The 16645-nt window shown below is 39.9% G+C and overlaps 1 protein-coding gene across 3 annotated transcripts in view; it reads right to left on the bottom strand.

The window, feature by feature from the left end:
• Window positions 1–16645, bottom strand: part of EBF1 (EBF transcription factor 1) — a 390388-nt gene that overhangs the window by 16832 nt on the left and 356911 nt on the right. For all 3 annotated transcript variants that reach the window (XM_030328392.1, XM_030328402.1, XM_030328416.1), the window contains exon 11: window positions 16445–16533. In XM_030328392.1, coding sequence (XP_030184252.1) covers window positions 16445–16533 — 89 coding nt within the window. The remainder of the gene's footprint in view (window positions 1–16444; window positions 16534–16645) is intronic.

The following is a 16645-nucleotide window of genomic DNA, read 5'->3' as shown; positions in this document are numbered from 1 at the left end:
ATTGAGTCAAAAGGTGAGCATCATTGGTACTGCAGGATAAAATACATCACTCAATAGTCTGCCATAGGCACGATAAAGCACTCATATGTTTATTGCTGAATACAATTGCGAGGTCATTTACTAGATTACTACAATCGATGTCATTCAGTGCATGTTATGAATCCCTAAGATGTGTTTATTTAGTACTTAATTGCTTATTCCAGGAACCATGACCTTATCAGACAGGTCATTTTCGAGGGATTTCCAATCAATCTTTGGCTACTAGAAGCATGTAGCATTAAACTTCTTTTGTTTATCTCCCTTGTGTGGTAGAGCCATGACATAAGGGAGTGATGGAGTAAACTCACATTCTGGGGCAATGCACTGTTTGTCAGAGGCTCTTACAGAAGGATTCTCCTGCCCCCGGAAGCTCCCTCTGCACCAATTTTCATGACTGGCACAGTCTGTTTCTTTTACAGCAATTCTTTGCTATTTCAGTATTGTTTGTCATTTTCCCCATTTGTGCATTCATTCTCATCCTAGATATATGCTCTGCTTTTCATTCTAGTTGAAGAAAAATGTTTCCCTCTTTTCATTTAGGTAGGCTTCTGTATTTAGCTTGTATGCTTGTTTCTAATAGCACACTCTACAAAAGTGTGTGTGGTGGTAATTTTTTTCATTCAACCAAAAGAAGTCACTCTGTCTTCATTCTGACCTAATTTTCTTCATATTCATTTAAACTGGAGTATGAAGAGGAAAGTTAGGCTTGTAAAATGGAGGCTAATCAGAGAACCAAACATACATGCATGATTATCAGAGGTGATTTGCAAGAAGATATGTTTACTTTTTTTTCCTGTGGGTAAAGTTTCAAGAAGTTAAACTTTAAATATTTCACACAATAGATTTCTTCATGGAGAAGCCATGCTATTCGATTTTCGTATACTGTAGATGCTGATCAGAAAATAGGGATATAATTACATTCATTTTGCTGTCACCATAGCCTCTTCAAAAATCCTTGAACAACTCTTGAAATGACAAGCTTTTAGATACATATTAACATTTTTCAATTTTAAATTTTCTGTAATATAAGATAAAATAGTTGTCACACTGCAGTAACTACTTATGACATATATAATGTCCTAAATTCAAAAATGAGATAGAGGGGTTTTCACTTCTCAGTAAACATTTATTGAGCCTTAAGCTGCTAGACCCCGTTTGTAAAACAGTTCAGTTATTTTTTATATAAGGAATGAAAAGCATTATATAATCAATGAGGTTTGAATCAATACATCAGAAATAACTTATTTTTTTTCCTTAATGCAAGCTACAAGATAATTTACCACTTTTTGTTTGCCGTATTGTCTGACCACACCAGTTAATAATTTACTACAGTATGGGCACACTAAACCCTATCCCCATATCAAATTCGGCCCGTGCTGCTTTCACTAAAACCTCATGGCGCTTAGGAAAGATTAAAACAAAACAGGATCAAGTTAGTTTATTTACTAAGATTTGACTTCTCTGGGTCTATGTTCATTTATTTCTTCAAATAAATATTTATGCCAGTGTTTGGATTTGGCAGAGAAGGTATTTTTCTTTCTTTTCATTTTAGGGAAAAAACAAGATGAGGTACAGTTGGAAACTGCACTTGTGAATTTCAATCTTGGAACACTATCATTGAGGACTCAGACCAGTGCTTATTTTAATTAATTACACAGAACCAGGGAGGAGGGAAGTTCAAAATAAACTCCAAGATCTTTGAAGTTTTTATAAACCTGAAAAAATTTCAGCTACTCGTGTATGCTATACAGTTTACTCTCATATATTTTTGACTATAAAGGTTTTTCAGTGACATAATCCAATTGTTTCTTTTTCTGCTTATTCAATACCCAGAGCTCTCATCACCATTTAATCCTCTGAAAATGAAACATGTGAATCTTGCTTTATGAAGTTACATCCTTCTTCTATCCACGGAGCTGGGTTATGCTTTCCCAGTAGGCACACTGCCATAGGTGGGTCACCAGCCCTGCAGCACTTCAGACCAGCAGTCTTGTAGACAGCGAACCTGGATTTTTTGCCCTGAAAGTGATTTCCTTAAATGATACCTTGCCCATTTTAAAATGTCCTTCACTGCAGTATGGACTTTGGGATTTAAGGGAGAGCCCACATTTGGTTCAGCTCTGCCATTGTGATTCAGCTTCTATTAGTTATTTCTGCAAATGGGAAGGAGAAAGGAAATTTCTGGGTCCTCTATGAGTTAGTGCAATGGACCTGCAAGGTGCTTGGATTTTGGTGACCAGAAAATTGCTCTCACCTCCATGTCATTACGCTCCCAGTGAACTAGCCCCCAAGCGTGTTTGTGTTGGGGATCTAATATATTGCCTTTCAATCAGAGCTGAGAGCCACTGAACACACAGACAGAACATGACGAGCAGGTCAGGAAAGCAATAAAGATTTTACAGAGCTGTCCAAGGTGCTAAATTTACTCAATAATGGGTTTGGCACCATAGTGTTAACCTCTCATTTACTACCAGTTTGAGGGACTAAATTGAAGTAGCTGACTTCATTTACCTTGAAATGTATATTTTATGACATTATGTAAGTAGATTGAAAGGGCACTGCAGTTTTAACAATTTAAAGGCTAAAGCATGTTTAAGATGAAACTTGAATATTTATTGTATATTGCACTTAAAGTATATAGAATGTTAAAATGTATTGATTAAATTTGTAAAAGGCATTATAAAAATGACAGGTAGTATAAAAGATGTATGCCTTTTAAAATCAAATTGATAGTGTATGCTATCTCTTCTGTGGTCACAAGTGTAATTTTTTCGCAGTTTTATATGGTAATTTGAAAAATCTGTAATTTCACATTAGGAAATGATTGAGCCTGGGATGTTAAAGAAAAAAAAAAAAGAAATTTCCCATAAGGGGAAGAACTGGATGTTTCATATAATCTTTTGTCTCGGAAATTGTTCCTAAAGTCTTATTTTTTGTGGCATTAGGAGGAAGTATAGTATAAGGCTCCTTCCATTCTAATATGCAATTTTAATATTTCTGAAAAGAAAGAACACTTGACTAGTACTAATATCTAATTTTTCAAGGCATTTATTTGTCAGGAGAGATTTTCTCTTCTTTTCATAATGTTTAAAACATCTCCCTGCTTGCAGTTTAAAACATGAAGGTAGAGATTAGATTCTCCTAAGATAATTAATCCTATCCTTAGATTTAAAAACATATCCCATTGGGGAATAAAGAAGATAAATACTAGTATCCTAAATATTGAAAAGCCCCAGAGTCTCCTTATAGAGCTAATGCTTGTTCTCCAATCTACATCCTGATTCAGACTATTTTTCTTTTCATGGCCTTGATCTCTTCTCTCTTAAAGAAACAAAAAATGTTTACTCCTTAAAATGAACAACTTTCACTGATCTATTTTCCCTCACAGTTAAAACCTGGCTTCCCCTGTCCTATTATGACCATTGGTTGATGATAACGTGAGTGGGGTCTGCAAAGAAAAAAAGGGATAAGCTATTTAGAGTCTACAGAAACACTGGGGAGACTCAACTCTGAGAAATAGTTCAAGCCTAATTGTTATGGGTTTTTACTTATGTTTTGCAGCCTTTATAATAAAGATGCTGAATGGGCTGCAAAGACAGAAGGAAGATTCATCTTTATTTCCTATGTTGCAACCCCTTCAATTAGCAAATAATTTTTGAGCCTCTTGTTGCTCCAGTAGTCAACAAACTGATACTACTCTCCAGCACTTTTCAAGGCACATTATCTTCCTAGAATTAAGGTACAGGGTTCTATGGGGGTTACAAGAGATTCTCCCCATCATCTGGTCCTACTTTCTATAACCAACCTCCTCTCCCTGCACATCTGAAGAACTGCTCTCTATTCTGGTCTAGCTAGTCCTCCCTAGCCTAGAAGCAAAACATTGGCTCTTTCCCATCTCCAGACCTTCACTCCTTTTTCCTTTCCTTTATCTGGAAGGCTGGCTTCATTCTGTGCCCATTCTTAACGCCTTCTCGTCCTCCAAAGCCTGGTAATGAAGGTGGTGGTGGTTTGGTAATGATAAAAATAACTGTTGTTTATTGAAAGTGGAACATTAACTCACCCAGTCTTCACAGAGAGCATCTCAGGATACTGCCCATACCACCATTTGGCAGGTGAGGAAACTGAGACTCAGAGAGGTCAGCCAACTTTCCCTGAGTCCATATAACTGCCATTGGCTGAGCAGGGATTCACCCTCAGGTGTCAGACATCAGAGCCTGTGCTCTGGGGATTTACACTGTTCTGTCAGAACTGATTCCACCTTCACTGCAGCTTCTAATCTCTCTTATTCTAACTCTGAAAAATAGTGCTGAATATTCCATCCAGCACAGCACAGAAGTAGATGCTGCGGGGTCCTTTTGCTCTGATTTTAACTATGTTAGTCTTCATTATCCACAACTAGACTGTAGGCCCTTTGAGGCCATGAATATCTAATCATCTTCTCCAAGCCCCTAGCACAATGTTCAGCAAAACACAGGCCTTGAGAAAGTCTCGTTGAAAAGTTTATTCTAAGATAGTTACTGGTGTTTAAAAGCACATGCTTAATTTATATGATGAAATGACAAGGGCATACATTTGGCATGGTTTATAAAAGCACAAGACTTAAATTTGGTGTTCTATTTGGCTCCAGACCTCTTAATCCAATATATAAATTCCCCAAGGTCAAGTCTTGATCACTGTGGGGGGTTTTTATGCCACTTTTTTTTTCTTTTATGAATTTGCTCTTTTACTCCTGCTGGCTTGTGCTTACATTTTAATTTTGTGATTAATATAATGAATCATGTTGGGTACAGACATTATCTCAAGTTATAGACTGTTAGCAACATGAGGTTGGTCTTGATATACATCAGCATTTTATTAACTGTTCTCTTACACCCTTAGAAATACTTAGGTATTTGCACAGTCTTAGGAACCAGGCACATCATGTCTGATATGCAGATATGGCTAATTCATCTTTCTTTTGAGTTCATGAAGGTAAAATCTCTAAGGATTATTCCCCTTCCATGTGAATCTTCTCTTCAGTGTCTGCCCTCAGATATGTAGGTAAAAACTCATATTCACTGTCTACATCTAGCCTTCCAGGGTGAAGTGGAAGGTTCTCTAATTGTCCAACATGGTGTCCCTTTATAAATCCAATTCAATGTTTTGAGTAATTCAAACCCAGATGAGCAGGGGATGTGGCCTGAACTTTCTCCTTCACTCAGAGCATATATTTCAGCTCATAAAGCCAGAGGAATATCCACTTACCAACACAACATTCATTTCAAATTTTAGAATCAGATTTTGAGATTCTGGGAACCCCCTTTGAAAATTAAGGCCCGGGATACTTCAGAAAATTGTGAGGACAATCTGTGCTTGGCTTTATGCTCTCTCAAGTGGGAAATGTTTTGCAGGATGTAGAAGAAAACAGAAGCTAACCTACAAAGTCAAGCCGAACTTGGGTGATTCCTGAGAAAGAAATACAATACCTTTCTGTCACTGCACATTTCCCTGACACCTATTTATCACCAATCTTCTTTTGCTTTATCGGGGGATTCAAGATGCAATGGGCCCAAATATCGGCAACATAAAATGGAGTGGAATGGCAGAGGCTTCCCCCACCCCAGCTTAGAGGCGATAAGCATCTATCAATACAATCAGCATTAATTTCATTTGCCTTCTCACTGTAGAGTTTACCAATAGGTCCAGATTTTGAACAGTGTACTCAGCTCACGAGCCTCTAAGTTCTAGCTCTTTCCCCATTTCCTTCTGAAAGTCTGGGCGACACTGCTGATTGGAACACCTGAAAACTGAAAAATTGATTGGAAGTTTCTCACAGCCCATTTCCTGCAGAGCTGGATGTACAAAACAATAAATACTAGTTGTACTGAGAGGTAATTTCTGTGGAGGGTAGTTTTAGATCCCAACTTCCTTCGTGTTTATTCAGCCAAATGGAAAATTCCACAATGGTAGACTTTGCATTCTAAAAAATCATATAATGAGGGCAGCGAGGGAAGGAGTAAAACAAACCAAAATAATACTTGAGCCCTGTTTAGTTTCCGATCCTCTGAGACATTCCTCAAATTTTTCATTTTTCTGGTAATATGAACTCAAAATAGAGCTTACCACAGAGCATTAGAAACCTTTTGTGCCACACTTTAAGCACTCTTTACTCAGAAGCCCTATGACTGAGAAGAGTCACTTACATCTAGCATCGATATAATTAAACATGTCTCTGTTGAAAGGGGCATTCTCATTATGGCTAAGGACCACTTTAGAGTAAATTGAAATGGAAAGGAGGAGCATAGATGAGGTGTAGGTAGCAAGTGGTTATTTCTAGGGAGGCATAAAATGCCAAATGTGTAACAATTATATTTTACAACCTTGCATTCTAAAGACTTCATGGTATTTTATTATATAAGAAGCTTCAGCTGAAGCTTACTGAATGTTCTAGCACATGCACATTGCCCATATTCTTTAAAGAAAAATAAAATTCAAGCCACAATTAAAATCTGCAGAAATTTCCACAACAAAGGAATTAAATAATCTGAAAGGGTCTACTGCTATTAATACAAGAGGCATCGAAGTCCTTCTAGCCCAGTCTAAAGAAAATGTGGGGGGATTTCTGAACCTTCTCTAATTTTAAAGTTGATTTTATGTTCAGATTAAATGAGAGCACTCTTCCTTCTCAAACATATTATTATGTATCATCATGCCATGTGGCTAGAAGCACAGCAGAAAGCTTTGCCTTTGTTGCAAACATGGTATAGAAGACTTCTGAATCACATGAAATTAAAGTGGGTTGTAAGCTAAGGCAGCTATACCAACGTAAGACATACTAACTTACATGATTGACTTTTACAGTGGAAAGAAAAAGGCTGTTTTCAAGCAGCCGTTATTGCCTCAATGGAAAAAAAAATCAATGAAAGTGAAATGAACAAGAGATTTTGTCTGAGTTGCAGTTAATACCACTGAAGAGCTATGGATAATAAAAGGTCAACAAATAAATTAGCCAGAGTGTTATGAAATGAATGATTTGGCTTATAATTTTATTGAGTGAAAATTGTTCGCTGCCTATTAGACCAGGTAATTTTTATCTGGTGCCTCAATTACTGTTCCGTAAGCAATAATATAGTTGTAAGAGCTGTTGGTTCGATCGCGTGACCTCTGAGAAGCTGGCTAGGACAGCTGACTACTATGATGGATAACTAAGCTTGGTCTCCACAAGGTGCCAAACCTCCCTTTCCTGCAAGGGGATCTCATAAAAGAAACATTACAGCTTGATTCATTTTACCAAAATGTTCGACTTTTCAAGTGTCAGCAGTTAAGTATAAATTGTGAAACCAGGTATTCCTGAGAAGAGTTATGACAATGGCTTTTCCCCCTCTTTTTGGTCTCCTGGCATTCTCTTCTAAATGGTGTCATGGTAATTGGTGAATGGGAGCCTGGGGTGCTTCCCGCCACAAATACAGTGAAAAATGGTGCCTGCACCCTTGTGAATATGACCTGCTTGGAGGTACAGAGCTGAACTTGGTAACCTCTGGCCGGCTCTTCTTATTCCAATTCATTGTACTGGTTTAAGACCGACGCTCTGGGTTAGGTCCTGCTGAGTGGCCTTGGAAATCGACTTTCTGATCAGGATAAAAGTCTCTGCTTAAAGAGAAGGCTATGGACAGAGGTGCCTTTTTCAGGGGTGGGTTGTAAAGTCAGCACATGAAACAAAAACTGCCTAGAGTCAAAATTACCCTTGAAAATCTTTTAAGTCGCCAAGGCCTGGCCTCTTAGAAACACAAAAGCCGAAAATTAACTACTTCTGTTTCTCTTTGTCTTTGGGTTGTGGCTTCCCTTTCCCCTAGGGCAAAGCAGAATAAATATCTAGTTTGAAAGTCAAAGGACCACTGAGTAAACAGAGAAATTTACTGTCATACCTATGTATGTGTATGTATGTGTTTGGTGTGAGTGTATACAGATGTGTATATTTATATATTTGGACAAGTACGTATAGTTAAACTTGAGTAAGTGATATATGCATGTTGGAACTATGTTGTACTTTAAGGATATCTAAGGGAGGCAAAAATACAGTTTGCTTTGCTTCTTAAATTGTCCAACATCACCGGTTATTATATGTACCTCTAGACGAATGATAACTGTAAATTCTCAAGGCTTTACAGATGGTCCTGAGTATAACTGCAATTAAAATCCACTGCCTCGAGACTGCTGGGGCTCAGTTCTTATTACTCTGATGCTTAATTGAAGTGTAACTCAAGGCTGAAAATAGTGAGCAAGGTTGAAGACCTACCTCCTAGTGTCTCTTTCTCAGGGCTTCAGTCCAAGAGGAGGATTTTGGACTGTAAGGGGGAAACAGGAGTTAGCCCTTGCTCCTCCTGTGACTTCTCCCTGAACTAATGAGTAATTACATTGATTCCTCTGCCCAGCGGATGTGATACAAAGTAGGATAAACACAGTTACCCTCATCAAGAGCTCAGTGCTAAAAAAGAACTTGCAAGAGGTTCCATTCCAGAATCCAGCTATTGGAATAACTGACATTACAAGTCCCTATGACAATGACTCTACTGCTAAAGAGAAAAAGAATTATCTCCAGTGTTTCTGTGTGCATGTTTTTCATTCACGTTGCCACTTTTGCTTGGCTTGGCCCTTTGTGAGCTAACCTCAGTCCATACTACCATTGCCCTCTTCCTGTACCGCCCCCCCCCACCCCCATCCCTAGCCAACCTTGAGGATTTTTTTAGCATTGGTTTGCAAAATTGCCTTTTTTCTTCAAATTCCTTTTTCTTAATTCTAGGAGTCAGAGCTTAGGGATACTAGCTCTGGACTTCAATATAGTTGGCTCAAATCCGTGCTCTGGCACTTACTAGCATTGTAAATGCATGCCTCTGTTTCCTCATCTGTAGAGCAGTGTTAATGCCAGCACTTGGTGCTTTGTTGAGCAATAGCCAGCCATAATATTGATAATCTTCACTTATTTTCCAGAGAACTTTGGCAAATTATATGCATTCATATATGTGCATTATGTGCCTTGAGTGCTGTTTGAGGTGCAGTCCTATTTGAATAGCAGTGAAAGATTCTGAACAGATTAATAGTGAGGAAGTCTGGTGAGATAGAAAACTCCGTTTACCAGCTGCATAAGCTTAAGCAGATTACTTGGCCTCTCTGAGCCTCAGTTGTCCCATCTCCGAAATGGGCCTGATATAATAATGACAAGTGGAATAACTTAACCGAAAAATAAGTCAGTTAAAGACAAAATAAAGAAGGGAAAATTATAGCTCTTTGTGAGGATCATGGGCCTTTTAAATGAAGCTATAATCTTCCTCCCCTCAAAAAATACATACTCATTGGGGTACCTGGGTGGTTCAGTCAGTTAAGTGTCAGACCCTTGATTTCAGCTCAGGTCATGATCTCATGGTTCATAAGATCGAGCCCCGAGCCGGGCTCTGCACTGACGGTGTGGATCCTGCTTGGTATTCTCTCTCCCTCTCTCTCTGCCCCTGCCCCTGCTCTCTCTCCCTCCCTCTTCCTCCCTCTCTCTCTCTCTCTCTCTCTCAAAATAAATAAACATTTAAAAAATTGCATACTCATAACCACATACACGATTCTATATTCAATTTCAGGTGTGCATAGATCAAGCTAAACTCCCCTACTAAAACAAGCAAAAGTAGAGGGGACACCAAGCCTCTAAATTGAGCGCATTGTCAAAACAGGTTGTGGGATTTGCCCGCAAGGTTTCTGGCAGATAAAGGGGAGAGAGGAAGAAAAGGTATGCATTCCATAGTTTGTGTGTTTAACAAGAGAATGCAGAGACAAAATGCTTCTTGTATTCAAACTCAACTGTGCTTTTCCTAAGAGTTCAATATACCATATGATTTGCTTTTTGTTTCTGTATTTTTGTTTGAGTAGAGTCATTTGGGTTCCTGGATATAATGTTAATAGAGTTTCCTCAAATTACAAAAATAAACGAATGAATAAGTTGAGAGAGTGGCTAGCGTCACGGTACGGAAGACAAAAATGGAAGGTTTTTCTTTATCGTTTTCTGAAACCCTTACTCATCCCCCTTTTCTGCTAACAGGCAATGTGGCTATGCAAAGATTTCTTATTTGTATTTTCACTGATGCAACTGCAGGTTTTGAATCACTGATAGTCTTTGCATAAAGACTAAAACAATAACAGCATAATTAGAATACATTGTATACAGTCGACTCTGGTTTCATTTTGCCCCAGCTCTGTATTTATGATAAATCACTAAACACTAATGCTCTTTAGGGAGGGTGATTTTGGGTCTCGTCTCTCCATTGAGCAAAAACAGTGCCTGTGACGAGAGTCTGAATTTCAATTCTGCAAGTGTACAGTTGAACTGAATAATACTTGGCACAATGCAGTGCACAACCGAGCCACTAAATGGCTGATTTACTAAATTATTATTAGATGAGCCCTTGCTGTTCCAAATGAAAGTGCAGTCACTGTCTTCCTTCATGGTGTGTTCAAATTGTTCTGTGTTTAAATATTCAGCATGAGGCTAATGTGAACTGATGAACTGAGACTATAAACATTCACTTTCAATACAGATAGAGCGACAGAGATGCAACATATCATGTGGCCCACGGAGGTGAAAATGATTTATATTTAAGGATGTTGCTGCCTACTTCCATTACTTTAAGGTGCTCTTAATTAGCACAGTGTTGGAAATGACTAATTCCCATGTACAGGAAGAGCAGACTCGTGGAGGCTGAGATTTTTTCACATGCCAGTGAAGGAGAAGCTACCAAAAGGATCTGTTGCCTGTGTAGTTTAGAATCTAGAGTTTTATTTGTGGCAGGCTGCACGGCACCAGCAGAGTAACATGTCTGCTGGAAGAACTGTGGTTTTTGACTTTCAGTGTTTCTTCTTGTCTCGACCCTCCCAAAGGGTCTACAGTCCATCCTCACTACCATCCATCCCTCTGCAATCCACATCCCTTACGATCCACGTCTACTACCCTACATGGGCACGGTGGCACCTCTACCCATCTCACCAGCTTCTTTGGTGACACCTGCTGGAATGAAGAACAACCCTTTGCTCTTTGGAAGAATATAACCCTTCTTCCCTCCTCCTCTTTGAGGGCAGTTATAGGCAAGCACTTAAAATACTGTGATCACTTACAGTAGATTAGAATTTTTTATTGGTGCCGTGTTGCCATAACAACATGAAGACAGCAGATGACTTAAGCTAAGCTTGCAAAGCAAAAGGCTGCTCATCTGGCAGTTAAAATGAATACAGTTCATTTCACAAGTTTCCCATATGGACTCTTAGTGTATGGTAATGAGGAGACCATATGGTGAGAGAAAATGCACTGAGAACAATTGGGTTCCACTGGCTGAGTGGGAAGTTGGGAGAGAAAACCCGGGTGAGAGATTCTGGTGTGTGTGTTCTCTGGGTTCAAGGTTTGCTTGAGGTTTGTTTTGGTTTTTGTTTGGGATAGTTGTTTTCCATAGGGGTTTTGCATTTCTTAATCTGCTCCTTAATATGTCAGCTGTGCAAAATGACAAACATCTTGCAAATTTTGCAATATCATTCATCACAAACTGTCAGCAGTGTTTGCAAATCTGACTTGCAAGATCTTTTAAATGTGTTGTTCTTAAAAGGCAACAGTACTAAGTTTTTAGACAAAGTGCAGGAAAATTTAAGCACTTCTGACAAGCAGAAACATTAACAGTAATCATTTTAAAAACACTTGCATCTTTTGCCTGCATGTTTAGCTGTAAATAATGCTAGAATGTATAAAAGCTTTAAAGTAAAAATGTAATAAATACTTTTTATTATGTTTCATAAAAAATAAAAAAAATGCCATGAGCCCTGTGTATGCGTTATCTATACATGTGAACAGTATAGAGATGGATGGTTCCCACTCTCCTTACTACTAACCAGATTGGAGACCTGGGAGGACAGCTTGAAAAAAGCTCTAAAGTCAATTCTGTACTATACATGCTTCATAAAAGATGAATATAAATGCATTAGTTAGACACGGTGAGCTAAATTAGAAGGTCAGGCAGGGCTGGGAGGGCTGAAAAATCACACAACCAATGAGTGTAATTACTCTTTTTTAAGTCTATTAAGTGGTGTTGTTCTATCAAGGCTCAGGGGTATAGGACATGAAGAACAAGATAAAGTAATGTGTATTTATTACTCCCACTGGATCAATTTACCAGATATTTTCAGCTCCATAAAGCAAAATACACAAATGCTGCCTTTGTTACTTTTCTCAAACTGCTTTATTTTCTCTAGAAGAAGGACTGGCTCTGGTAGAGAAACTTTTGCCCCACGGAGGTCCCCATGCCAACCCCCTTCAGTGGGATGATGCGAGAAAGCTGGCAAGAGTTTAAGTAGGATGGAGGAGAGGTGTAGGCGAGGAATAGGAGACTGGAGCTAATCACCTCAAGACAGAATTATTTGGGTTTCCAGATCCGAAGGAAAAGCGGGAATATGATGCAATGGTGACAGTGAGGCAGTCAAGCCGAAGGACTCGAATTTTAGTCTTCCCACTTGTTAGCTGTGGAGTCGGGCAAGTCGCCAGCCCTCTGGGCCTCTGGCTCCTGTGGAGTGGGGAGTCCCTGCCTTGCAGGGCCTGTGGCCTCTGCATACTGGAGTCTTGCTAGATACCAGAGAGGCCTCCTCGCCTAAATTATCTCACCAATGCCCAACAGCAACCATGCATTGAGGAAGAGAAAACAGAGGCTGGAAAGGCTGAGTCACTGCACAGAGCAGTGGATCTGGTTTGCCAACTCCATATCTGTCTGAGCTGAGAGCTCACTCTCTCGGCCTCTGTGCTCTTTGAACACCTTGATAGAGCAGTGCCCAGCACACCTTGGGCATGAAGTGACACTACATGCTCCCTGGGACTCACTGGCAACACACAGAATGCTGGTGAGGTTTGGTCCACTCTCCACGCCTCTGTGCTAATGCTCACTGCCCACTCAGGAAGACAACTAATACACTGAAAGAGGGTGGAGACACCGCTGGCCTTCAAAACAGAGAGAACTCCTTGTTCAGTGCTTCTGGATTGCGTCATAAATGCCTGCATCTCACGGTCTCTGACTGACCACAGTCCCCATCCCCTCACCGCCACATTACATGAAGAGTCAACCTTCACCCCAAAGTCCATCGTGTGTTCTTCTCCCTCCTGCCAGGATCCAGAGAGGGAGGCAAGTTTGTATGAAACAGAACAGAACGGTTCCATTTAAAATCTTAGTCCACCTTTCTCCCTGGGCATCTGAAAAAGGAAACCAAATAACACCTGGACTTAGGATAATTATACTGTTTTAAATGTGTGCGTACAGCCACTATCACTAATGGTGACTTTCAGGAACAAAATAGTTGACAGAGAAGGGTTCATCTTGCTCCTGTTTTCTCATTTGGTAAATGGGAATGATGTCTATTTTCCCGACTTCTCTCATAAGAGGGGCTCCAATAAAACAAAACATGTACAAGTTCTTTGAAAAAGCACAAGCCAGTATACAAAGGCATATTATTACGGAAAGCTGTCTGCTTGGTCTTTGGAGCAGTTTCATTTGACAGAATATGTGGGTGGTTGTATGAATCTAGCTTTGTCTATTCACAAACACATGGGTTTAATAAAGTGCAGTTTGTTTTTTAAGGTGTGTGGTCCATGGCTCACTGAAACACTCCTGTTTGACAAACACTGACCATGATTCTAAGAAAGGCGGAGCCCGTTTTTATCCCCCTAACAATGGACAGCCTGAGTATAAATCTCCCAAGTCCACAGGAATACCTCGAGCTGGCTCCATCCACCACTTCCTGACCCTGCTCTTGAACTCTCCCTCCACCTTAACATTCAGAGCCAGGAGGACAGCCACTCTGGTCTGAGTCACACAGAGAACTTCCTGGGGCGGCTCCGGCCAGAGCCCTTGAGCAGTCAAGTGGCTAGATGCAGGCTGCGGAGTGTTTCCTCAGCACACAAATCCATTGTGTCCTGATTACTCCTCCCAAACCCAGGAAAAGAGGGCTGGGAACTTCACCATCAGGCCACCGGGGATGCAGTGACACGTGCCTGTGCTATTTGTTCAACATTTCTGAATGTGATGTGCAACTGTAAAAATGGTTTTAAAAGTACACAAAAATAAGCCCTATATGCCTATTTCTCTATTTCATTATGAATAAGAAAAGTACCTCCTGGCTTCTTTAGACCTCAACCATTAAATCAGATTTATCTTCCGTTTTTCAATAAATATTTACAGAGAAGCAACTGTGAGCCAGATAGCTGTGCTAGAGTGCATCCACAGGATTACTTCTTTTTGTCCTTACGTGATCCCCGGGAAGTCAGCGCGATTATTGTCCCCACTTTATAGATGAAGAAACTGAGGCACAGAAGATGAATCATACATTCAACTGCCACCAGGATTAAGATTTCCTGCTCTGCAGAGATTGGATGGAAGAGCCCTAAGAAGCAACAATCCCACTCTTACTCACCTGCAGATAATCGTAGCTACCTTTTGTTGAGTGCTAAATAACTGGTTGAAATAACTATCAGAAAAAGTGGAAAATATTACCATTTCCATTTGATAGAGAAGGAAACTGAGGCACAGAGGCAAAGAAGTTGGGGGGGGGGGGAACAAGAATTTTGACCCCTGCTTCATAGCTAGGAAATGTCCTTGCTCCGAGTTCCACCCCTGCCAATTGGACTCTCCAGGTCCTTCAGCAGACTCTAGAGACATCAAATGCCACGTGTAAAGTGAAGACTGTCCCCAAAAGGAAAAATTAAGACAAGTCTGTCATTGTGCCCATGTCTTCTTTCTACCACTGAGACACCTCAGGCACTGACCACTGGGTGGACACACATCATTTATATCATTGTGGTATAAAATTACCAATTATAATCCCACAGGAAATGCATGGGAGCTAGGTTCTTGCTAGACAGAGGGCCTTGAAAGTAAATCTCTCCGAGGCACATCTATACTACAGACGGAGACTGCCGTTCACTAAGTCAGGTGAAAGAGAAGGATGTGTATAATGGAGGCCTGTTTCAAAGACAAGGATATGAACAGTCTGACATACCATATGGTTTCCTCCTGAGGTGAAACACTTTCAGTAAGGTCCACAACACTGGGCGGAAGCAAGGCTGTTCCCGGAAGCCAGAGCTAGAGACTGAGGCTGTGTGCTTCTTCCCCCAGGTCTAGGTAGAGAACTCCCATTCTTGCTGGTCACAGTTCTTCCTCTCTTCAGTCAGGTAGTGTCCCTCCTCTCCTCTACTGGCTCCTCTCATTTATGCAACAATTTGGGGGGGGCACTTTTCTCCTGGGCAAGGTCTGTTCTGACAGGGTACCAGGCACACAGGTAGGATCTGACAGTAAGCCAATCCCCCGAAGAAGTTTGTTGAGCTAAGAAGGACGCCAACTTCATTTTTGTAAGTGTTTTATGAGGCAAAACAGACTCAGAAGTGACCTATCTCCAGCCTTATTCCAGCAAGGAGAGCACCTCTCATCTACTCATTGAATTTATAATAGTTTCCATTTGTGTAATAAATGAAACTTTATTTTGCTGTCAGTAAATGGTGAATGGTAGTTCCACTAATTCTGTATTTTGAACTTATTTAATTGTTCTCTATTCAGAGTCCTCACAGGACTTTGGATGCACTTTGGTTAAATGTATCTATTACTTCCTCTAGTGACTAGTTGTGTATAGTGATCTCTGTGACATAAGGCCCGTGTTCCTCAGGTACAGAGATGAGAATACCCCCGCTATTGACAACAGGTACAGAATAGAAGTCAATATGTGAATTTCCTACTTTCTGTATTGGCAATCTCAGTGTATTGCTGCATGACATATACTACTCTTGAATTTTTATTTAATTTCTCACACTTTTATACCTTATTTCCAATTAGGTAGGATGCCTCTGGAGGTAAAAGGCTCTGTCTTATTTGTCCAGTTGCAAGATCTACCAATATGTTTCTTTTGAGTTCTAGCTGCATTAGGGATAGGTATAAATCCTTACATAGGTAGAAAGCCAGTGTTCTCTTTCCTCTTTAGAATTGATATGATGCAATGATTAATAACCTGGACTTTGGAGCCAGGTTGTATAGATTTGAATCTCGGTTTAGCAATTTACATGTTTCTGACCTTGGGCAAATAATTTAACCTCTCCTTGCTTGATTATTTTCTTCTCTAAAATAAAAGTACCAACTCAGAGGGTTTTTGAAAGGAAGAAATGACATAATATATGTAAAAATAAGAATAACACTACCTGGCACATAAATGCTTGCTACTTTTATTATTGTTTACCTTATAGTACCAAACACACAAAAGACAAAAATGTTGCGTTGTTCACCTATGAGCTAATTTCATCAATAGCAAAGTTTTCTGCTAATCACCTAAGCTCAAGTCAAGTTACAGAGACTGTAACCCCAAAAAGAAGAATCCTGACCTTTGGCAAACGCTCGGGGTCGCCAGGGTGCCGAGGAATGACCTTCTGTAACCTCTGGAAACCATAATCGATGGTGGGTTCATTGAGCGCTGCAAGGAAGAAGTCACAGGATTAGAACAATTTCATTAAATAAAACAGAAACTAACACTGATGGCATGGAAACAACTAGAAGTCAGAAATTAATTTATAATTTTGAATTAC

The sequence above is a fragment of the Lynx canadensis genome, chromosome A1, assembly GCF_007474595.2.
Source record: "Lynx canadensis isolate LIC74 chromosome A1, mLynCan4.pri.v2, whole genome shotgun sequence".
Lineage (NCBI taxonomy): Eukaryota > Metazoa > Chordata > Mammalia > Carnivora > Felidae > Lynx > Lynx canadensis.
The sequence above is the reverse complement of the archived record's forward strand: the minus strand, read 5'-3'. Positions and strand labels throughout refer to the sequence as shown.